This window comes from Chinchilla lanigera, unplaced genomic scaffold, assembly GCF_000276665.1.
Source record: "Chinchilla lanigera isolate Chin_1 unplaced genomic scaffold, ChiLan1.0 scaffold00141, whole genome shotgun sequence".
In the NCBI taxonomy this organism is placed as follows: domain Eukaryota; kingdom Metazoa; phylum Chordata; class Mammalia; order Rodentia; family Chinchillidae; genus Chinchilla; species Chinchilla lanigera.
This window is the reverse complement of record NW_004955542.1, coordinates 2,256,279-2,279,351: the sequence shown is the minus strand read 5'-3', so window position 1 is coordinate 2,279,351 and position 23,073 is coordinate 2,256,279. Positions and strand designations below refer to the sequence as shown.

Sequence of the window (23,073 nt, the reverse complement as noted above, 5' to 3'; positions counted from 1 at the left end):
GCGTCAGGCCCCGCCTCTGCGTCAGGCCCCGCCTCTGCGTCAGGCCCCGCCTCTGCGTCAGGCCCCGCCTCTGCGTCAGGCCCCGCCTCTGCGTCAGGCCCCGTGTGCCCAGTGCAGAAGGTGCTTCCCGGCCATGGCCGACTGCAGAATAACAGCCGGGGATTCTCGGGCCCGGCATTTAGGTTTGTGTTCCACTCCTTCCTGCTCCTAGGCCTTCTTACAGTTTGTGATCTGGCTTGTTGGGTGGGACCTGTAGCCTCTTGGGGCCGAGATCGTGGGGGGAGCAGCTGCTGACCCGGTGGTGTCCCTCAGCCACCACGGGTTTCTCTTCCCATCGCTGTAAACCGCAAGAGTAAGTCTTGTTGTTGTTGTTAACAGAAGTTTCTTGGATAATAGCTTTCTAGCCAGTAGTTACAAAGGATTTTATCATGGGATGTGTGCACACGTATTTCCCCCCTGGAGGGAAGGCAATCTGCTTTGGGTAACTGTGCCGTGTCCTGGCCGGTCACGCGGGGGTGGCGCGAGGTCGCCATGCAGGGGTCCTGTAGCTGCTGTGTGCGCGGACGGCCACGCCCAGGGTCTTCTCGATGAAGACCGCCTCTCTTTGGTCCGTGTCTGGCACTGCGGCTTTTAGCGGGGCACAGTCCTTCCGCGTCGGTGAGCGGCATCCTGGTGGCCCCGGGCACGGTCGAGCCCCGTATGAAGCTCTGGAGCTCGCGCTCCGGGCTGACGGTGTGGGCACCCTTGAGGTGCTGCAGGGCTGGGTTTCACGGCGCGTGTTTGTTACGGCACAGCGAGCCCCCGTGAGGTCTGAAGCCGTGGGCAGAGCGCCCTGGGCCCGTATTTCCGGGTTTCCTCTGAGGAGTAGGTCTCCCTTGGCGAGATCAAAGGCGATGTCCTTGCTTGGTGAGCACTCACTGCCTCCACGAAGCTCAGGCAGTATGTGCGCCAGGCCGCAGGAAAAGCCAGCCTGTCTCTGGGGTTTTCTTTAGGGTACCGATGAATGTCAGATTTAAGTTTAACTTGTCATTCCTAAGACATTTCAGTTAGATTTTCTTCTAAATAAGAGAATTAAGAATGTGCAGGAGCGGTGGAGGTGCTCCTCGTCCCCGCCCATCCCGACCTCCCTGCGTCCCTGCAGTGACCTGCCGTGTGCCCTCCTCGCACACGTGCACACGCACGGCTGTTGGTGTGACCTGAGGCTGGGAGCTGTGCCAGTTGCTCTCTTAGGGTGCATGTGATCAAGGTGCACTTATAATGTTTGTGACTGGTAGGGTTTCTGGAACCAGCACCCCTCATGGGGGCCAGATGCTCTGTAGGAGGGGCGTGGAGGGAGGGGAGAACTGGGCCCTCAGCTGTCCCTACCATAGTGTGTGTGGAGTGTGTGTGAGAGTGCGTGTCAGGGGAGACATCTCCTTCACACCTGCACACTCACGGCATGAAGATGTTCCGAGTGCATCTTCATAGAAATATTCTTTCTGTAGTTAGGGTTTTCTTTTCTTCTAAAACATTGCATCCCTGATAAGATTTTGCGGAGAACATTCTAGAGAGACATTCTCTAGAGAAGTGTCACTGTCAGTTTTGCAGATATTTTTGTTTTCAGTTCATTAATTTCTACTCTGTTTCTTTTAATTTCTTTGGGTGTTTACTTTTTCTAGCCACTTGAGTGAAATACCTTTTTTTTTTTTTTTTTTCCCACTGCCAGGAACCAAACTCATGACCTTGCGCTTGCCAGGCGGGCGCTTTGCCGCTGAGCTAAATTACCACCCGCCCCCCGTGAAATACCTTATTTACTTCTAGTCTTTGTCTTTTTAAATGCAGGTATACTTTAGACTGTACATCTCCTTTTTAGCATGTTTTATCCTTGAATCTTAAATTCCTTGAATATTAACTTGATGAGACTTTCTTTGTGGCCTAGTTTGTGATCAGTCTTTATTTGTTTGGTTTTGTTGTTGTTGTTTCTGGAACTCTTGGTAATCCTCCTGCTACCATCCACTGGGTTCCTCCTCCCCCGCCCCGCCCTGAGATTATGGGCATGCAGCTTCACCTACCCCTGGGTTTTTTATTTGGTAAACATCTCAAAGCCTTTTGCTAAGCAGGCCTTAGTCATATTTCGAGTCTGACACTCATGGCATGCTTATTAACTTCCACGTGTGTAGGCCAACACGCACATGTGAATGAGAATACTCATTGTTTCTCTTTTGTCCTATTTATAATTTCAAATAGTAGGTGATTTTTCTGCTGGACACATAAACTACCTTGCCCTTTGTCTTGGAACGAATTTTTTTTAAAGGGAGCGGCTTTTCAGTGCTAAGGAAATACATATTTGTAATCCGGGCACCTCTCCAGCTGACTTTGAAGTTACTTTGGAAGCAAAGCCGTTCCTTACTGCACGGCTGGACTTGAACACTACGTTATAGGATAAGTATGTGCATCAGATGCTGTGAGCATTTTCCTCATTATCCCAACTTACGTGCTCTTTTCAAAAGGAAATATAAACTTTGTTAATGCTAAAATATTAGCTTCTGCCAGCATTTTTTCCTCTTAATTCAGGTTTATGAAGAAGTTTTTGAAAAACAAGCAAAAAAGCATTTTTATTACAATGTTTATTGTGCTGTAAAAATTCTTGCTTTCTAAAGCTTCGCAGACAGAGATGTGGTAGACGGGACCAGCCGTTTCCAGGCTGTTCAGGTCTCTTGTCCTGGTTTTCCAGTCTCCGCTTACTTTATCATCTCTGTTTCTCTTTGTTTTATATCTGTTCTAATTGAATGTAAATGCCAGGTTCTTTTTCTTTTCATTTAAATAAGCTATTCTGAAGCAGGCTGTTGGAGTCGAGTGCTTGTTTCTGGAGATTTCTTTCTCTTTTGGCTCATGTAAAGCTTCTGTGATTTTCTCTCTTCTTTGTGCCTGAGTTGTGGGAAGGCTGCGCTGTCCTGGGCGGGCCCCACCTGGTCCTGTGCTGTGGGACCTAGCTAACTGTCTGTGTGAAAGCAGCTCTATTTTACTTTGATCTGATAGAGCTGGAAATTCTTACTTTGGTCACTAGGTGGTGAAATTTCATCACAAACGATTTCACTCTCAGAAGAATGCTGTTCAGAATCTCCCCGAGAGTCTACCTGACAAAAGTATTTCATTTAGTGTATTAGATTTGTTTTTTCCTAGGAATATTATTTCCAGTAGAATTTCTCTGAAAGAAATAAAAGGGGACTGATGGTGTTTCTTCATTGGGAAGATTGCAGTAGCTACCTGGAAAACCGTTGAAATTGATTTTAATCAGGAAGGGTTAAGGAGAGTTTCTTTTTTGGGTGGGGGGAGTAAAGTGATAGTTTTGTATTCTCCAGTCACACTTCTTGAGCAGTATCTTCCATTATGCAGGCTGGGGATTTAAAGTTTTGGATCTAAAATTAAATGTCACTATCGCATTATCTTGAGAAAATTGAGACACCAAGAATGTCACTTAAAGTGTTCATGGACACACTCCATGGGCATGCTGTCGGCAGCACACAGGAGGGTCAGAGGCCACTGAGAGCATGTCTGTAAACTGTATGAAGATAATCGTGAGGAGATAGGCTTCTTTCTTTAGAGTTCACGATGGGACAGGAGAACAGGTTACTTCACTCGACTCGGAGGTTTGTCCTCAAGGCTGAGGGACCCTCAGTGGCCTTGCGTGGGGTTCTGTAGCATCTTGGGGGGGGGCGGTGTGTCCTGCAGGGTTGGGGATTCTGTCCCAGTGGTTTGAAGAGATTTTAGAAGGTCCCTTGTGGATTGTGAAACTGTTACAAAGTTAGAAATTGGGCTAAAAGGAGTGGTGTGGAGAAGCTGCGGCTGAGAAGGGGGCCTGTGCCAGGGCACATTTGGCCTCCATGCCGCAGGGGTCATGACCTTGACTGTGACCTTGCCAGGTTCTTGGACTGCTGCCTCCTGGAGCCCCCTCCCTGGTTTCACCCGGCTACCGGACCTGGCTGCCGAGATCACTGAGTCCTTGACCCTCGGCCCAGGCCCCATTTCGATCTCTGCCCTGGACCGTGCCCTGCTGGCATCTGTGGGGAGGTGGCGTTTGGTGAGGACTGGCGGGACCCCGAAGCCCATGTGCGTTTGGCCTCAGCATAGGCAGAGCGGTCACTGCGGCCTGTGCTCCTGCTCCCCGCGGTCCTGTCCTTCCTAGTGTCCCATTTGTGCTCCCGGCCCGCAGGAGTCGCTGCTTTCTCCTTCAGCTCCCACCTGGCAGTCACCGCGGCGGTCTGCATCTGCTCCTGGGGGCAGGGGCTGGGACCCCGGCTGAGCCCAGGTGGCCCAGGGGCTGTGAAAGGAGGGAAAGTGAAACTTCTGTGTTCAGATGCCGTGATTCCCTGTCTATGGCCACGGCGCATGTATCATTTTTCATATTGAAATATTATCAGGATTTTTCTGATTAAAATTTCCAATGGTTCTTTCTGGGCCAACCCCCAGCCAAGATGTGACCCCCTTAGAGTCATAAAACCTCCCAACGATGTTCAGGTCGTCCCCAGGGGAGGGGACTGACACACTCAGTGAGAGGCTCGTATTTTGTCAAGCCTTACTCTACGTTAACCTAAAATTTTGGGAAATATCGTTAAATCTCTTAAAGGAAAAAGAACAAATCTTTTAAAAAATGGAAATGTGATTATTTTAGACATTTATTAACAATTTATAAGTTACACTATCCTCACAGCCTTCCGCGGTACTCCACGGTACAAACAGGGTGAGCACAAAGGTGTCCTAGGTCCGTAGTCCTCAGAGTTCAGGAGCAGTTTCTGTGCAGTCGTGTTTCAGCCCCGACTGGCCGACCAGGCAGCGTCACAGAGCTCGCCTGCTCACAGGGACGTCACGGGGACGTCACGGGGACGTCACAGGCCCGTGGCAGTCTCGAGGGAGCAGAGCGCAAAGGCGAGTGCGTCCCTGTCGTTTTGGGTGACTTTAAAGAGAGACAGGTTGAGAGGCGGGCGCAGCACCTCACGTCCTGAGGAGCGCTTTTGGGACCCGAGGTGCTTGTGAGGTGGAGCCGGGCGTTCTGTGGTGTCGTGTGCGAGGTGAGGCTGGCGGGAGAGTGTGCCCACGCAGGGCCCTTCTGCTGTGCCCTCTGCTGCGGCTCCCTGCGTGCAGAGTCACCCGACGCCTGGTCCCGCGTCCCACGCCTCTTACTCTGAAGCTGCTTGTCGCAGCCCTTAGCCCGTGGTGGTGGTGGTGAGAGGATGGCGGCGCTCTCAGGCAGCGGGCGCCCTCCACGTGCCTCTGCCCGGCGCTCCCTGGTGCTGAGGGTCCGTTTCACTTGGGCGGGAGTGGCGCTGGTGAGGGATGTGGTGGGGCCGCAGTGTCAGTCCCATGCTGCTGCTTCCCTGCGCCTCAGCCACTCCTTTTACTGTGATTGCTGGGGTTTTGTTGGCAGTGCTTTGGTGCCGTGTGAGTGTCCTTGCTTTACGAAGTTCAGTCTCTGATTCCAGTCCTGTGGGTGCGGCCTTCGGTGCTGTTCCGGGTGGCGGCCTCTTGCATCTGACTCAGATGCTCAGGTTGCCCTGCTGTGGCCACTAAGAGCTCCTGCACCCTGGCTGCTGTGTCCCTGCCGCGGCCCCATGTCCCGGGACCTCTTCTTGTTCCTTCTCCTTCCGCGCATCCCTGTCCTCTCGTGCTGTGCAGTTACAGATGGGGGTGGCCGCTGTCTCGCCTCTGGCTTTGTCCCCCAGGTCCCTTGTAGTTCTGGCTCCTCTTCTGTGTCTTAGGGCTGACATGCTGTGATTCAGTACTCGTTGACTGGACTCTGCCTGGGCCCTCAGGGCCCCTTGGTCCTGCCAGGTGCTCCTCCGGGCATCCCTTCCTCTTTGGCTTCGCAGCGCCCTCTTGACCTCGAGCTCCTGCTCTGCCATGGTCACACAGAGGAGAGCACGGTGGTGGTGCCCGGCCTCCTCCTCCCCAGCTGTGGCTTTCCCACAGCTGGAGACCATTGCCGCTCACGCTTTCCTTTCTGTTTTACGGCTGTTTGCTAGGCTTGGTCTAGTTTTTCCATTCTGGCCAGAATCAATTTGCTGTAGTGTATAGTGTATACATAGTGTATACATATATAATATATATATATTGTAACATGTTCACCATGAGGCCCTAATTGATACATCCCACGTCAGGGTGGCTTGAACCACCAGTGGTGGACGGTCCCGTGCCTGACTGTCCCACTTGTATCATCAGTGGAACAAGTCCCCTGAGGGGCAGTCATGCCGGTACCTCTGGTGGTTCAAGTTGGCAGGAATGTGTTAAAAGTTTACAGATCGTGAAAATGGATAGCTAGAACGGGCTTTAGTGACTTCATTTCAGCAAAGGTGAAGATGTTTAAACAAGTTAAAGTTCAGCATTACCAGTCGTTTTCTAAAACTTGTTTTAGAAATTATTAATGAAATTGAACATATCCTAGGTTAAAAGCTCTGTTCCTGTTAGATTACTACGTGTGTGTCTTTCTCTTTAGTAGTTTTTTAAATATTTCTTCTGTATTCACACTGCCACGCCCAGGAAAGTCAGCTACTTTGTTTAAAGTTCAGATCCATGGCCTTCTTTAATATAAGTTACTTATCTGATGTTTAGCCCAGAAATTATTCCTGAGCTGAACAAAGTCAGCAGTGTGTGCACTTTCCCTTAAACACAGTGGCTTGAATGAAACTCGGTGTCCATTGTAACTGAAGACCTGTGGTGACCGGGGACGGGGACAGCACTTCCCTCCCACAAGGGAAGGCACACTGTGTCCCGCAGTCCACGTCCCGGACGCCAGCGAGTGGCCAGCGAAGCTGCTCGAGATCCAGGCACCAGGGCGAACGGCGTGGCCCTGTTAAGAGGCTGCTGGCTGGCGCCCAAGGAAATGAGTTTCATTTTGGATAGGGGCACCTAGGATCTTCATTGTTTGTTTGTTTGGGGTGCAGTATCGGGAATTGAACTCGCTTGCCAGGCAGGCGCTGTGCTGCTGAGCTGCATCCCTGGCCCCCAAGGTCCTCCTTGTTGACGGTGACAAGTGCTGGACAAATCCACTGGAAGTAGCTGTGGTGGTGAAGAGTGGGAAGAGGCCTGTGACACAATGAACCCGCCAGAGTCGGTATTCTTGTGTGTTGTTAGGACCCGGCTGGAAGCAGCGTGACTCAGGTGCCTCTTCTGCTTTATTGCGAGATTCATAGCAGCTGTTCCGAGAAGCCCCAGAATATTGTCAAGAGGAAAGATCTGGAAAAAGCCAAGGAGGGTGCTGTGCTCCTGCACAGGAAGCTCAGTGTGTATTATAGGGATGTCATTTTCTTCAAGTTAACGCACAAATTTCATGAAACACGCAGTGGATGTTCTGCAAACTGGAAACAGTCGGGTTTATCTGAGAGAGTAAGTGCGAGCACTTTAAAAGGGGATGCCTTTTAAAGGCTGCTCAGGTAGCCCTGCCGGCCTCCCAGCCTCCCAGCTTACGTCACCGAGTTGAGAAACACTGGCTGTCGCTGAGAGTTTGAGCTCTGCGTCCCCACTCCCGTCCTAGTGCTAGCGCTGAGCTCTGGGTGATGCAGGGAGACAGAACATCACCTCTCCCTGCTTAGCATCTCTGGCTGGACCCAAAATTCAGTTGACCTAAGGCACGTTCACAGGAGAAAAGCATGCAGATGTTTACGGGTACACGGGCACCCGCACAGGCAGGGAGGACCCCGGAAGCTGTAGAGCTGAGCCCTCTGTGCTGAGCCACGTGGAGAGAAGCAGCGCTGGGAAGGTGGGCGGAAGGGAGGCCTGCAGTGCTGTGGCGGGGCTGTCCACACCGACCTTTCCACCCGGCCTCACTGTCTCTGGTGATAAAAGTCTTTCCTTGTGGGACAGGGAAAGCCTGGGGGGCTTTGAGGAAGACCGGAGGTCGGGGCGCCCCTTTGCACCTGCTGTGCGTGAGTGCCGTTAGCTCCCCACAGTCCTGCTGCCCCGGTGCCATGTCCCCGGGTGGCCTGACCCTCGCTGGCTGCAGAAGAAAACCACAGCTCACCCTTGGCCCCCACCTCCGCCCGGGGCCTGCCTGGCGCCACGCTGAGCTTGCTCGTGCCCACAACCATGGGATTCTTTTCCCTGCTTTTATTTACTTTTTATTAGCTTCAATCCTGGAGGAGCTCAGCCTCCCACAGGTTCTGCGTCTGATGGCCTTGTAGGAAGGCTGCTTTGGAATTTGGCATGAACATGCCCCTATTTTCCTGGCCCAATTCCTTTTGCCAGTTGCCTGGTTTTGTTTGGTTCGTCCCTTGTATCCCAGTTACTCAGGAGGCTGAGGCAGAATTGCAGTTTGCGTTCAAGGCTGACATAGGTAACTTTGAGCGAAGCCCTACCACGATGGGAATTTTAAAAAGGGCTGGGGATGTGGCTTTGTGGTGGAGTGCTTGAGAAGGCCTGTGTTCAGTCAGCCTTCAGTGTTATAAAAAAAAAAGACGTAGATTTCTAAAACCATTTTAGAAAATAGTTTGGCATTGTGTCATGAAGTTGGAAACACGCACACCCTTATCAAGCAAGCCACCGATGATTGCGTAGTCTAGCGAATCAGGTGCCCGTGAGTACTGGGGTGCGTGTGATTATTCAGCGTTGTATTTTTTGTGGTACTGCTGGATGAAAAACAACCCAGACATCCACCAGCAGGAGACGGGGTGAGTAAATGGTGGCATTCGTTTGTATGGGAACTGTCAGCGCAGAGGCAAAACCTGTGCAGCATGCTGGTCTCACAGCAGAGTGCTGGGCGAAGAGCCAGACACAGGGCCAGAGTGCTGGGCGAAGAGCCAGACACAGGGCTCTCGGAACCAGCTGGCAGCACTGCCGTATGGACTTGGGGCTCAGTAACGTGGGGGGCAGGAGGCAGGGACCCCAAGGTGGGGCTTTCTGGCTCAGGTGATGGCTGCAGGTCCACTTCCTGTGTGTGTTAAACAGTGCGTTTATGTTTCCTGTGCTTTTCAGTGGGCGCCTTAGAAGGTTAAAGTATTTAATCAGAGACTGTTTTGTGCTTGAGAGGTCTGATTTGTCCCGTGTGGAGATGAATGTGTGGTCTGTGAGGATGTTTGGTAACGGAGTATTTCTAGATGAAGAGGACCGTAAGAATAATTATTGTTGACCTGAGCTGCTGTTTGTAACATGAAAGCAGGTAGCCTCAGTTTATGAAGAAAATGAGCTTTTCACAGCTTGCATGTACATCAGTTCCCGAGGTCCTGGGAGAGTGTTACTTAAAGCTGATGCTCACTGATTTATTACCTTCGGTCCCCTGTTAATCAGGCCTCTGTTTATTGGGTTTGCTGAGTGTAGGGCAGACCTGTGCTGCTGTGAAGTGTGGAGATCTGGTGACCGGTCAGGTGGCATCAGGGTTGGGGCTGTGGCAGAGTCCCAGGTCACGGTGGTGGATGCCCCTTGCTTGTGGCTGGCTCCTTGGAGAGGCTGCTTGGAGAGGCCTGGTGCCCCGTGCATGAGGCTTCTGAGACAGTGCTTGAGAGTATAGTCTGCTCTTCTCTGGAGCACTGCAGTTAAAACTTACACAAGCAAATCCCTAAGGTCAATAATGTCTATCTGATTTATAACAAGACTAAGTGTAAATTAAAAAACCACTGTAAACCCAAAGGCTTAGATTTCTGGGGTCAAGTGTATATAGTGAAAGACAAATAATGTATAGAGTAAAAGGCAGAAGTAAGTAATGGTTCACTGAAAAACTTTGGAAGCATTTTCTGTGTGTGTGTGTGTGTGTGTGTGTGTGTGTGCGCGCGTGCACGCGCGTAGCATGTGTGTGTATGGCGGCATCTCTAAAGGTGTGTGTGAGTGGCATGTGTGGTGTGTATGGCATGACAGCGTGTGTCAAGTGGCCAGCTGCAAACCAGCTGCTGCAGAGGCCTCCAGCCAGGGGCAGCTGTCACTGTCCGCAGCCTTCGGGCAGAGGAGGGCAGGGAGGGGTACACTGCATTAGGGCCTGGGGGACGGCGTTGTGCTGCTGGGGGTGCCGAGGCGGTGCAGCCAGGCAGGCAGGAGCTCCCTGTGCGCGGCATCATGAGCCTTTTGGGAAGGGAAAGTTGGGGGTTCATTTCATAGCCAAGGGTACCTGTATTTTTAAAAGGGAGACAGGGAGGGGGTGTGCACTGAGAAGACAGGGCTCGTCCCCCATCCGCAGCTGCATGGAGGAGGTCTTCTGCACGCGTTTCTTCAGTATGCATGGACGCCCCCAGGTGCCTCCAGTCTGGCTCCCAGTGGCTCCTCCTCCTCCAGGTGCGTTTGTGACCATGGGAGCGGCGCCTGTGTGTGAGGTACAGCTGCTCGCTCATAGTCCCCACTTGGCGTTCCTGCAGGCTACGCGTTGTCGATGCCATCTCACTGTGGGGAAGCTGAGGCATGGGGCGGCAGGGTCCTGGACCGCCGTGTTCCGCTTCCGCAGGCCGTGTTTTGTGTGAGGATAGACTTGCAGCACTTTTGCTCTTTGTTTCCCAAAATCAATATTTCCCGTGGCTGATTCCTGTGTGCCAGGCGGGCTCAGGCTCTGTCACCATGCTAACGTCTGTGCAGACAGGGCCGTGCTTCTCTGGAGGGCTGCGTCTGCACAGCCGAGCCTGTCTGCCGCCAGAGGGCCTGACCTGTGAAAGTCACCGCCTGACTGGCCACCTCCGCGCTGCCCTGGGGTTTCAGTGACCGCTTGAAAACTGGTAGAATTCTAATGTTTCCCAGCGAAGAGTTCCTGTGCCTTTAGGATGGTAATGAAAGTCTCTCTCGCTGTCACGATCCCAGCCCAAGGGTATCTTGATTGAATTTTTTTTTTTGGGTGCGGGAAGGAGCTGGTGCTTGCCAGGCAGGCTCAGTACCACTGAGCTGTATCCCCAGCCCCTGGATTTAAATTCTTAACATCTAAAAGTAAAATTTCAGACTTGAAGGTGAGCATTCCAGGTCCTGTGTGGTTCTTCAGTGCAGAAACTTGAAGGACTCTGACATGGTAACCAGCAGCATCGGGGTCCTGCGCTGGCTCCCCTCGGCCCAGCTGCACTGCAGCCCCTGCCTCTGCGGACGCCGCTGTGGCCCCCTCCCCCACTGCAGGCCCACCCTGGCCACCCTCATGTTAGAGCGGCCATGGGGCCAGACCAACAGACTGTGCGCAGTCATCATCCGAGTGGGTGTCACAGCCTTGTAAATGTGTCCTGTGCGTCAGCAAAGGGGTTACCAATTTGTATGTATTAAGACACTGCAGTTCCCCGTGGGAAGTAGTTTATTACTGTATTTAATTTGTTTCAGTCATGTAGCATGTTAGTCTATAGGCATTCATATAGCCAGGACTTCTGGCACACACCTACAATCACGACTACCAGAAAGGCTGAAGCGGGAGAGTCACAGGTTCAAGGCCAGACAAGAGAGTGTGGTGAGACCGTGTCTCAAACTCTAAAGAAATAGGTGTGCCTGGGCAGGTACCCGAGGACTGTAACTCGGTGGTCAAGTCCCCCAGGGTTCAATCCACGTGCAACCCAAAAAAAACTCAAGATCACTTCCACAGCCATTCCCTCTTTTTTAGTTTTGTTGTTTTTGTACTGGGAATCGAACTCAGTACCTGTGCTTGCTAGGCAGCTGCAAGTTCCACTGAGCTATATCCCCAGCCCATTCCCTCTTTTTCAAAGTACATGTTTTATTTTGAGGTAACTGTGCAGGGCTGGGCACCCCTCTGCCAGTCCCTGGGCAGGTGTCCAAGCTGTAAGCTCTTGTGATGGAGGTGACAGTAAGCTTCAGTCACTGGGACTTCCAGACAGACCCTGTGCTGTCCCAGGGGGGAGGCCTCGCCCCTCTCCGCTTCACATGTGCCCACAGTGGCACTGCTCGCCTGTCCTAGGCTGTCAGGTCCCCGGGCCAAGCCGCCCCACCCATGGCGCTTGTCCTGTGTCTGGACTCAGGATGCCACTTTCTCTTCTTGGCACCCTGGCTGCAGGAGAAGTCGCTCGTCTTCGAGTCAGCGTGGAAGAAGGAGAAGGACATAGTTTGCAAGGAGATCGAGAAGCTGCGCGCGTCCATCCAGACCCTGTGCAAGAGCACGCTGCCCCTGGGGAAGATCATGGACTACCTGCAGGAGGACGTGGACGCCATGCGGCACGAGCTGCAGCTGTGGCACAGCGAGAACAGGCAGCATGCCGAGGCGCTGCGGAAGGAGCAGAGGTGGGGGCGGGCACGCAGAGGGCAGGGGCTGTGGGAACAGCGCTGGGTCGGTGCGGGTGGGTGGGGGCTGCAGTCTGCGGGAGCCCGGGAGGAATCCCCTAGGGCACCCCCACGGCCGCTCTTTCCGGCCTCCTCCCCCAGAGGAGACCGGATGTTTCTTCTTTCACCCACCGCAGTCTGTAGTCTGCATTAGAAGAGGTGGGCTTCGCGGCCATACACACAATCCCTGCCGCTTTGTAACTGCTCACACTTTGAAAGTATCTTCACATTTACCCTAGAGGAAATGCCCATAAGTCCATCTAAAAGTGCAACTTTAAAAGAAACATAATACCCACTAAAAACTATCGTTTGTTTTAGGAAGTGTGCGATATCATCATTCAATCTGTAATCATGTAGCCATATCAACTCTTAAGTGTTTAAAAGTCCCTTAAAATGTGAAATGAACGATATGAAGGAAACTAGAAAATTAGCGGGAACTTACTGGTGCCTGTTGTCATGTGATAACTGGTTTTAAATATTAGGAAAAATCATGCCAGGCATTCCTTACAAAACCTGATTATGCTTTATGGTAGGATGGTTGAGAACTATTATTCTTATATTTTGGATTTTAGTTTTAATTTTAATTTGTGGACTTTAAAACCTAAAGAAAAAGGCTGATTTGGACTTGCTCTTTCCCAGGTAAATTTAGGCTTTGCCTTTTCAGGCTGACCGAGGTAGGGTCTCGGGTCACTGTGCTGAACCCTGAACGAGGGGACACCCCTGCAGGCAGGGAGGCCTCTTGGTGGTCGTGGTGGTCTCTGGGGGTGGGGAGAGGCCTGACCAGGTCTTTAGTGCCACTTGGCTCCTTGCTGTCCCTCTGATCTCTGTCGTATATAATGGAAGGACTTCACACCTACTGTTGAGGACACAGTAGCTTCTTTTTAAGTGAATCTCATTTGACCTCACTTTGGATCGTAGAAATCCGAAGTCCGCTTTGTATGGGGAGAGGGGCTTTCCCCTTCCTGGTACCAAGGGAGGTTCGTTTTGTGCCCTTTGTCCTGGGCTGTGGTCAGTGCCCTGCTCTTGCCGTCTTTGGGGTCATGGTTAAGAATTGGGTCTGTTGGGCCTCGAGACTGATGAAGCCCTCGTTTCCTGTCAGCATCACGGACAGTGCTGTGGAGCCCCTGAAGGCGGAGCTGGCCGAGCTGGAGCAGCAGGTCAAAGACCAGCAGGACAAGATCTGTGCCGTGAAGGCCAACATCCTGAGGAACGAGCAGAAGATTCAGAAAATGGTGTACAGCATCAGTGTGACGTCGCGGAGGTGAACACTCGGACAGCCGGTGCCCACCGGCATGAGCCTGAGCGGGTGACGGGAGGCGATGCTAATCTGACGTCGCGGAGGTGAACACTCTGACGGCTGGTGCCCACCGGCATGAGCCTGAGCGGGTGACAAGAGGCGATGCTAGGCAGGGGAAGCGTATTAAAGACCATGTTTTCTTACTTCCTTCGGGCTGGGGTCCTTGCTCATCACAGACAGCCTGTTCTTACCCGTCCCTGTCCCCATCCCGGTCCTTGGGCCGTTCCTGCCGCAGCCGGTGTGCCCTGGGCCGTTCCCTCCCGGGGAGCGGGGGACTCAGAAGAGGACTCTGCCAAGCAGAAGAGGACTGTGGGGTGGGTGGGAATTTCACAGGTGGAGCGGGGCCTGAGATGGTTACACTGGACCCTTAATTTCAGTGTGAAGGAGGTCCCTTTCAGCCGTAAATGCTGTGCTTCTCCTCTAGCTGCACGGACTTGCCTGGCGGGTGCCGCCGTCTCCCGCCTGTGCTTCCAGGTCTCACAGTTCACAGATGGACAGTGGAGGTTTCCCTGTGGCCTTCCTGGGAGATGCTGATGTGCAGCTATCACAAGCTCTTTCCTCACTTTCAGCACCGCGCCTGGGGTCCCCGGGTCCACACCAGCAGAGCCCCCAAAGTCTCTGAGAAGAGGATCTCGCTGTCCAGGCAGCGCTTTGCACAGGTGTTCCCGCAGGTAGCTCAGGGAAAGCCACCTGAGGAGATGGAAGAGGAGGCGCTGGATGACATTTTTTGATGTAACCCATTTTTTTTGAAAACGTTTTTTAAAGCAAAGCTTTTTTAAAGAAACATGGTTTATACTCAGTTTTTCACTTACATATAATATTGTAAATAGCTATGAAAGTCTTAAGTTATTGTGTAAAGGATTTCACTGTGTTAGGAGACACACTTAGGGGTCTTTAGGTCTGGGTCCTAGCCCTTCTCTTCTGGCTGCCATATTTATGACTGGGAACTAAGGCGCACCATGCGAAGTGTGAGCTTCTAGAGCGTTAGCACAAATGGCTCAGTTTGGTTTTTCTTGCTGTGTTCCCGAAATAAACCCTTTAGTGAGGAAGCGTAGAGTCTTCTAAACGGATAAAGGCAGGAGCACCGTCGAGAGCTGTTGTTTGGAGACATCGGTGTTTTCTTTTTCCTTTCTGTAAGCACCATACATTTCTGTCTGATCCGATTACACTGATATGGCTTGGGCTGGGGCAGGATTGTTAGCTAACTAGTCCTTCTCATCTTTATAGTTCTTTTCTGCCGAATTGAACGACTTAGCCATAACCCTGAAGTGGACCCTGTTTTGCCTCAAGTTGAGATACATGCCTTTTATGAATTTGTATATATGAATACATTTCTTGTTTTGGAAAATTGCACATATTGTATGTGAGTAAAATTTTGTATGAAGTAGCCTATCAAATTGTATCAAAGTTTATTTTTCTTTTATACATAAGTCATTAAAAATAATCACTTATTTTTTCTATGAGTGTATGGATTGTGCAATTCAGTTCACACATGGAAAAAAGCATAAGTATTTGGATTTTTAATTTTCAGTTGCGTATAAAAAAAGTATCTTTTCATTCATCTTGTGACACTTGCTGTTTTTCTGTAATAATTGAAGTTCTATAAGACAGGTAAACATTTACCAGAAATTTTAGGATCATTTATGAAGTTTTAGGAGGTCTCTATATGTGATTGTTAATGTATTTAATGATATCAAATTAAGTCCTAATCTTCCTATTTTGAGAAAATAGCTAGTGGAATTCTTAAGTAGATTACTGTAGTACTGTGAGTACTGGAGTCTTGAATTTATAAACTGAGCTGACACTAATTTGTCCAAGGAAATGTGTAAGACATTGGAAAAAAAGTTCAGTACTAGAATTCAAGCTTTCTGCATTGATCTTCATACAGATTATTTTCAGTATTTGACTTAAAAAAGCAGTGACTGGACACTGTGAAGACAGAAGGCATCCCTCGGTGACATAAGTGCGGTTTGGGGCTGGGGTGTGTCAGTTCCAGGCAGGGCTCTGGCGAGTGTACCGGAAGTGTCCCTGGGGTGCTTGTCCATGCCGCCCGGAGCTCACTGAGGTTGTCTTCTGTCTGTGAAGTTCCCAGCATTGTGGCACGGGGAGGGACAAGGAAAGGGTGGCCAGGACCATCGCTGGCTCTTGGACACAGCTCGTGTCAGATGGCAGCAGTGTCACAGTCTGCGTCTTCAGTATGCCCGAAGGCTCCTGCGTGGCACTGCAGGGAGGGGTTGGAAACGAGCTAGGTGTAGTTGGAGGAGGTGAGCTACGGGCGTGACTCTGAAGGGTTTGTCTTGTCCCTGGGCCCTGCTGCTGTCTTTGCTTCCTGGTCGCACGGAGGAGAGCAGCTTTGCTCCGCTGTTCCCTTCCGCCACAACCCCAGCCAGGTGTCTAACAAGGTGCTTTTGATGTTTGATCTGTTAGTTCAGCTGTCTCCATCCTGAGCACCGGTCGGGTATCTAATCCGCCGCACTGCAGAAAGTGTAGTTCTTGGACATTAGTTTTCTTAGCGTCTCCTGCTTTTTAATATTTTTCTGTGCCCCCAGAGGTATTTGCTTGTGTCAGAGCCAGAGAAATTTTGTGTAGATAAAAGTAGTGTTTAGTCTGTGATAGAAGGAAAGCGAGGAATAGATATGAAAATGTCCACTGTGACTGTGTTCTGGTGTAGACCTAGAAGGTCCCCGAATCTCAGGGGTTCAGAGGTGGGGCCTTTGAGATACCCGGGTCACGGGGGCTTCTGTGTCAGTGGAGGAACCCGCTGATGAGTCTGTCGCTGGCTGGCCGGTGGGATGAGTCACTGGGAATGCGGCTCTGCAGTGTGTATCCTGTCCCCGGCCCCTTCTCCGTTGGCATCTTTCCCTCTCTGCCTCCTGGCTGCCACGAGGTGGGCAGCTTTCTTCTGCCACGCCCTTCTACCACAGTGTTCCGGCCTGGAGCCGGCTGACCGTGGACTGAGTGCTCTGCAGCTGTGAGCCAGATTAACCTCTCCTCCTTCACTGTGTCTCAGCAGCAGAAGGACTAATACAGACCATAGTTTCATGTTTGGGGATCAGGATGGGAAGGGAATGAGGAAAAAAGAAAACGTCATTTCTTCGTTTTGGTGTAACAGTGGACAGTTCACTTTACTTTGAAAATTCCCCGCTTTGTATTCTGAGTCACCGCATTGGTCAGTCTGACTCCCTGGCTCCTGGCCTGCCCTGGAAACTGGGGATCTGGAGATGGAAGAAGCCAGAAAGAACCTGAGACATAACCTTCATGCTTGCAGTGGTGATTGTGTAAAAAAATGAGAACTTAGTCAGGTTTGTTAGTATAACATTGGCGTGGTGAATTACAAAATTCAGGTTTCCTTAAGAAGAAACCCCAGCAAGTTGGAGGAAGTAACCAGTTGTCAAACAGATGTTTCAGCTGATAACAAGAACCACTGGAAGAGTCTGAAGTTATGACTTCTCTTAAGACCATGAAAATTGGGTTCTATTTTCAAAATGCTCTTTTCCCCACACTAAGAAATGATGGTGCACAGACGGGACGGCCCCTGCAGAAAGTGACAGAAAGTGTCCTGTGTTTGAAGGTAGAAAGGCCAGCCCCCCTCAGGCTTGCTAAAAGCAATGGAGAATTCCCACGGGGGCTCCTGGAGAGGCAGCGCCAGGCGCAGCCCCATTGCAGCAGAGGGCTTCCTCCACGCCCCTGCCGCAGGCCCTGGGCTGTCAGCACGCTTCTATGGGTCCCCTGTCTTTGTCAGAAGTCGTGCTCAAAGCTGGGGCTTAAACTAAACAGATTTCCTAGAGGAAACACGCGCACACTCACACCCTGCTGAAGCTGCTTTTATGGACACTTCCCCCAGAAATACTGCTCTCTGGAAAAGTAAGTTCACAGGATGTAATTAAAGCCATTATGTGTGTGTTGGCCTGGGCCTTTCTTAAGTGCTTCTCCAAATGGCCACCAAATAAAGCCGTGAAGGATGGCTTTGTTCCCATCTCCTAACAATGATGTTTATTAATCGGGGCAGCGCGGCCCTCTGCCACTTTAGTCTCAAAAGTCGCCTTTCACTGAGTCCCTGCCTGGGAGGCCATAGGCTCCGACCCCAGGGCGACCTTTGCAGGGACGGCTGTGAGGGTGGCCCTGTGGCACCTGAGTGGACACGGCAGCTGCAGTGTCCAACACAGCCGCCTTGCGGGTGTGTTTCAGGCCTAGGACCTAGGAGAAAACACATTCCTGAGGGGAGGAGAATTCTGAGAGGAGTCCCACAGACGCCTACACAGGGTGACACTGCCGAGGGGGCTCAGGGGCCGTGTGGCCTTCTTAGACTCCATCCCTGTCTCTTCTGCTCCTTTGCGGAACTCTTCCTTCATCCCAGGGCCTTGCTGGGGGATCCCACTTGGGCTTGCACCCTCTCGTGTGGCCCTGTACCTGGGGCAAAGGGCGCATTAGCTGGGACTGACGGGGTGTGTGCGCATGTGCTGTGCGGGGTGGGGCTCTGTTCCTCCCGTAGATTTGGGCTGGAATTTCCCCCCCCAGTATTGGAGATGGAACCCAGGACTGTCACTCAAGCCCTGACCTTTGGTATCTTTTATCTTGAGACAGGGTCCGTGCGTTGCCCAGTCTGGACTTGGACTTGTCTCAGCCCTCAGTGCTGGGAACTGAGCTGGAACTTGACGCCCGTGGCGGGGCCGCTCACAGAGGAAGGCAGGTGTAGGGCTTCACAGCCTAGGAGCAGGGGGGCTGAAGGTCCTGGGTCCAGGTGCACCTGCATGCCATCCCGTCCTGGCCATTCTAGTCCTGTAGATGTCCGAGGCATGTGATGGTTGGATTTTCTGGGTCACTTGGCTAGGTCAAGTGCTGATTGTTTGGTCAAACACTAGGCTAGTATTGCTGCGAAGACGTTTTGTAAAGGGGATTCATGTCTGTAATCCAGTGACTTTAAGATCACTCTCAGTCATCCTGGTGGGCCTCACTTAATCAGTTGCAATCCGTAAGTGTGGAAGCCAGGGCTTCTTGGGCTGATGGGTGTCTGCCTCAGGAGGGATGCAGACGCCCTGTCTGAGCTGCTAGCCTGTGTACTGGTTTTGGACTTGGGACGACATCAACCCTTGTGTGAGTTTCCAGTCCTCCAGCCTTGGTTTAAACCCACCGGTCCCGCGATGGCATGAGTCAGTTGCCAAAACCTCTCTCTCCACGCTCACGCTGACTCGGTACTGTTCCCCTGCTGAACGGTGAACCTTACTGAGGAGCAGCCCGTGGCAGTGGCGCTGTCTCAGGGCCGTGTGTGTGCACCCCGTCTGTCTCAGCCTGTCTGTGTGGCCGTGTGATGTGCACCCCGGCCACCTCAGTCCCGCTTGTACCCCCATCCCACGTGGCAGGCAGGACTCCAGATCTCTCCCACTCTGTGCCCACGGGAAGAGGGGTTCTGGGGTGGGAGGGCCGTGGGGAGCTTGTTTTCTTTAGCTGGTCTGAGCCATGCCCGTTGGTCAGCACTGGGGGTCCAGAAGCCCCGGTTAAGCACACTGCTCAGGGCGGTGCAGGCCTGGGCGTCCTGCATGGAGCAGTGGTCGGCCGGATGAGCTGGCCACGGCAGGTGGCCCCCGGGGCTCCATCTCCAGGGTGTGGCCTGAGAGGCGGTGGAGTAGCTGTCTGAGCCGGGGGTCATGATGGGTCAGGCTGGTTGCTGGAGGGCTGGACACGGTCAGGAGCACAGCTGTGAAAGGACCAAGGATGTCTGTGTGCAGAGTGGGGCGGGGCAAACGCGTGGGTCAGTCCAGGCAACTGAGTGACACAGTAAACAGGGGGTATCTGAGGCTGCTGCCTCTGGGGAAGTTACACTGTCTGCTGTGGCTTAGGTCTCAAATGTCCCCGAGCCTCGCATGATCTCAGTGGGGCCTGGGAGGTGATTGGACCATGGAGCTACTAGCCGTATGCGGTGAGGCGGGGTCTGGTCGAGAGCGGTGGTCATGGGCGCCAAGGGTGCCTCTCCCCCTCTGGCTTACGTGGCTCACAGCTTCCTGTCCGCCACCCCCTGAGCAGCTCTGCTCCTCCAGACCCCTCCACAGAGCTGCTTCTGCCTGGAGCCACTCGCCATGCAAGGACTGAGGCTTCTGGAAGTGTAAGCCAGACAAGCCTCCCCTCTAGGTTGTAGATGTTGGGCATTGTGTCCCGGCCACCAGGAAAGTGACCAAGATGGGGTCTCACAGAAACTTTGGCTTTGCACAGGCTGGAAAGGGGTGTGCGGTAAAATAATAGCGAAACATACAGGAAGTACATTAACACCCAGGTGCTGCTTATCCCGCACACCTTGTGGCCTCTAAGCTCGTAGGCCTGCTCACCCCAGCACCGGACACGTGGTCACCTGTCGCTCTGTGGTGTTGATGTCACCAGGCAGCAGGGGTTTCCAGCTCCGTCATCATCTTAGTGACCGCCTCGTCAGCGCAGCCCGTCACACACTGAAACGCGGTTCTGTGCAGGGCTGGTGTCCCCTGCCGCACCCTCTCCTTGGGAAGGACAAGGACGTTGCTCCGTGCAGTGGCAGCTGGGGTCTAGTGCCGTGGGCTGGCCACCAAGCCTTCACGCGTGGCCTTTGAGGGGCGTTTAGGGTCCAAACCACAATAGGCCCCATGGAGATGCACGTCGGCAGGGCCCATTTCCCCAGTGGCTCTGCCCCACGGTTCTGGGCAGAGGCCCTGGCCTGCTGAGCTACAGGAAGAGGCCCCAGGAAGGGTGTGGGGAGGGGAGGAGCCTTGTGTGTATGCAGAGGCGTGCATGTGTGCCCGTGTGTGTGTGCATATGTCCCGAAGGGGGTGTGGGGGCTGGAAGCGGGGCGCCAGTGGGGTCCCCCGTAAAGGGCCCCTGATGCCCAGTGAAGGCACAGGGCAGGCTTCCGGGGGTCACTGAGGGCTTTGTGAGCCCAGGGACAGAGACCAACTACTGGAGCAGGAAAACTTCATTAGAGCTGGGCCTGGTGGCACACGCCTGTAATCCTGGCACCTGAGAGCCTGAGGCAGGAGGGGTGCTGAAAGTCTGGGGCCGGTGTAAACTGCACAGTGAGAGCCTGTCTCAGAAGAATTAAAAAATGCAAAGCACAGAACACCTCATGGGTGATGAATGTGAAGGGACAACAGCCGAGCCCTGCTGTGGAGGAGGAGGCCGCTGCAGAGGGCCGAGGACGGCGCATAGCGGGTGTCTTGCGTGGCATGGGGTGGCAAGAGGAGCGGCCTGCAGAGGGTATGTGGCCTCTGGGAGCATGGTGGCCGCCAACACCCTAGAGTGCTCCACTATGCCGGGAGGACAGCGGCCACCCACGGGGGGACATCTAGAAAGATGCAGCTTGGCAGGCTCCGGGGCAGCCCAGAGAGTGGCAGACCTGGGCCACCCTGTCCTGTGCTGTCCCTGGCTGCTGCTCCCTTGGTCCCCCTCAGGGCCTCCCCGGCCTGGCCAAGCCGCATCCGAAGTGGCCAGCGGGCTGTGTCCAGGCTTCGTGGGCGGAGGGGACACCACCCTCCTCCTGTCTCCCTTGTGCCAGGCGTGACGTGAGGACCGAGGCTGAAGGACACACAGTCCTGTGGGGAGGAGGGGGCAGGGCTTGGGCTAAGCATGGGCTGACCATGCTGGGCATCAGAGCGTGGGACACATCTCCAAACTCTCCAGACTGTGCCCTGCGGGCAGCCTGTAGGGGAGGAGTCTTGGGGAGGAGCCGTCCCGCTGGGGGCTCAGGCACCCATCACAAGATATGGATCCCACCTGCTGCCAGGGGCTGGTCAGAAGATTCCAGGGTAAAGCCCAGTCCTGTGGACTCCTGGGGACATCTGCAGTGTTCCCCTTTTCCTCTGAGGGACTCTTCCAAAAGAAGGGAGGGCTGAGGATGCCGGCCCCACGGCGGCGATACCGTCAGGCCCCTGCCTGGATGACACCTGCTGCGCGATCCCCGGGGACACCTGGTAGGGTGGAGTCCTCCCTGGCTGCAGCTGTGGGATGCAGGCTCAGAGCGCCCCTCCCACCCCGACCGTGTTCCCGGGCATCCCTGGCTCCCTGCTGTGGGGCAGAGCAAAGCAGGATGGGACCTCTTCCTGCGCCTCCTTGAGCATTTGTTTTTGTTATTAAAGAGACTAGAGTCTGGGGTGGGACCATCCAGGGACACTAGGCCATTTCTTTTGGGGACAAAGAGTGGACAGCTGTGGTGGAGACCTGAGCTTCCAGATGACAGCAGCAGGTGGTGGTGGCCTTCGTTTCGGGTGAGAGGAAGTGCCGGTGGAGGCTCCTCGCAGGCGTCACACCGGAGCCGCAGGGACACTGAGGACGCTGACGCTGAGACCAGCTCCATCGGGAGCTTTTTAAAAACCGTGGTAAAGTGTTCATAAAATCGAGCACTTCCGCCTTTCGCCCGAGCCTGGCTCTTCCAGGCCTGCTGTGTGGGGATTCAGCGGGCACTGCTGTGTCTGGCTCCCGTCACCCAGCGGGTGTTCTCCAGGCAGCGCGTTGCAGTGTGGATCAGAGGCTGGACCGCGGTGCTGCAGGGCTGCCCGTGCTGCTCCCGCTCAGCCGTCGGTGCAGGCTGGGTGGGCTGTTTTCAGACTTCGGTGTTTGGAGCGCTGGGTACAGCTGTGGCGCAGAGCTGGGGGGGGCGCACACCCAGTCCTGTCAGGCGGCGTCACCCGTGTCCTTATCAAGGCCCAGCACCACTGCAGGAAGCTCCCGCCCCAGACAGACACCCATGAGGCCCACCCAGGCTGGGGCCGTGGCTGGCTGGCTGCCACCCGGGGCTGCTTCTGGCGGTGGCGCTGTGAGAACAGAGGGCTCGGCCTCTTCCCCCGGGGCTTCCGGTGCCCACGTGAGTCCCCTCCTGCACGAGGGAGCCCACACCGGGACCCGCACTCCGCGCACGGGTTCTACCCTGGGGCAGTGTCAGAAGCCATGCTGTTGCTAGGTAGAGCCCGGTGCCTGGCTTCCCTGGACCCTGCAAGAAACTCCTGGTGGCAGAGGCAGGATCCACTCACCCACCTACCCATCTACCCATCCACCCATCCCTCCATCCGTCTGTCCATCCATCCATCCATCCATCCACCCATCCATCTACCCATCCATCCAGATTGAACCCTGAACCTTCTCACTGAGCTAATTCCCCTTTTTAAAACTTTTATTTCGAGACAAGGTCCCGCTAACTTGCCAAATTGCCAGGCTGGGTTCAAACTTGGAGATCCTCCTGCCTCAGCCTCCAAGAGTGCTGGGATTATAGGTAAGCACTACTGAGAGGTGCAGCAGCGTCTTTAGAGGGCGTGAATCAACGCTCCGCCTAAACCCGAGAGGCCACGCCCCCTATCTGGGGGCTGGGACGGATCCGACCAACCAGAGGTCCCAGGGCGTGCGAGTTAGCTCCGCCCCCAGGAGGGGCGCGATTTCCCAGACTCCTCCGCTTCTTACTTGAGAAGCCACAGCGGCCCTGGAACTGTCAGAGCGTCTTCGCGTTAAGGTCAGGCAGCGAGGCCGGAAGTGGGGACCTGGCGCCCCGCTCCGCACCGGAAGTCGCGCCCCCGACGGGGCCAGCCCCCTGCGGCTTCGGAAGTGGTCACGGGCCGCGCTACTTCCGGCGCGCGGTGGCCGGG

The 23,073-nt window shown here is 53.7% G+C and overlaps 1 protein-coding gene across 1 annotated transcript in view; it reads left to right on the top strand.

Moving 5' to 3' along the window:
• The window catches only part of Traf3ip1 (TNF receptor-associated factor 3 interacting protein 1), a gene marked incomplete at its 5' end in the record, with an annotated part of 36,612 nt that extends 21,732 nt beyond the window's left edge, over window positions 1-14,880 (top strand). Inside the window, 2 exon segments of the mRNA XM_005411182.2 lie at window positions 11,924-12,147; window positions 13,286-14,880. Coding sequence (XP_005411239.2) covers window positions 11,924-12,147; window positions 13,286-13,451 — 390 coding nt within the window.
• Between the last annotated feature and the right edge of the window lie 8,193 nt (window positions 14,881-23,073).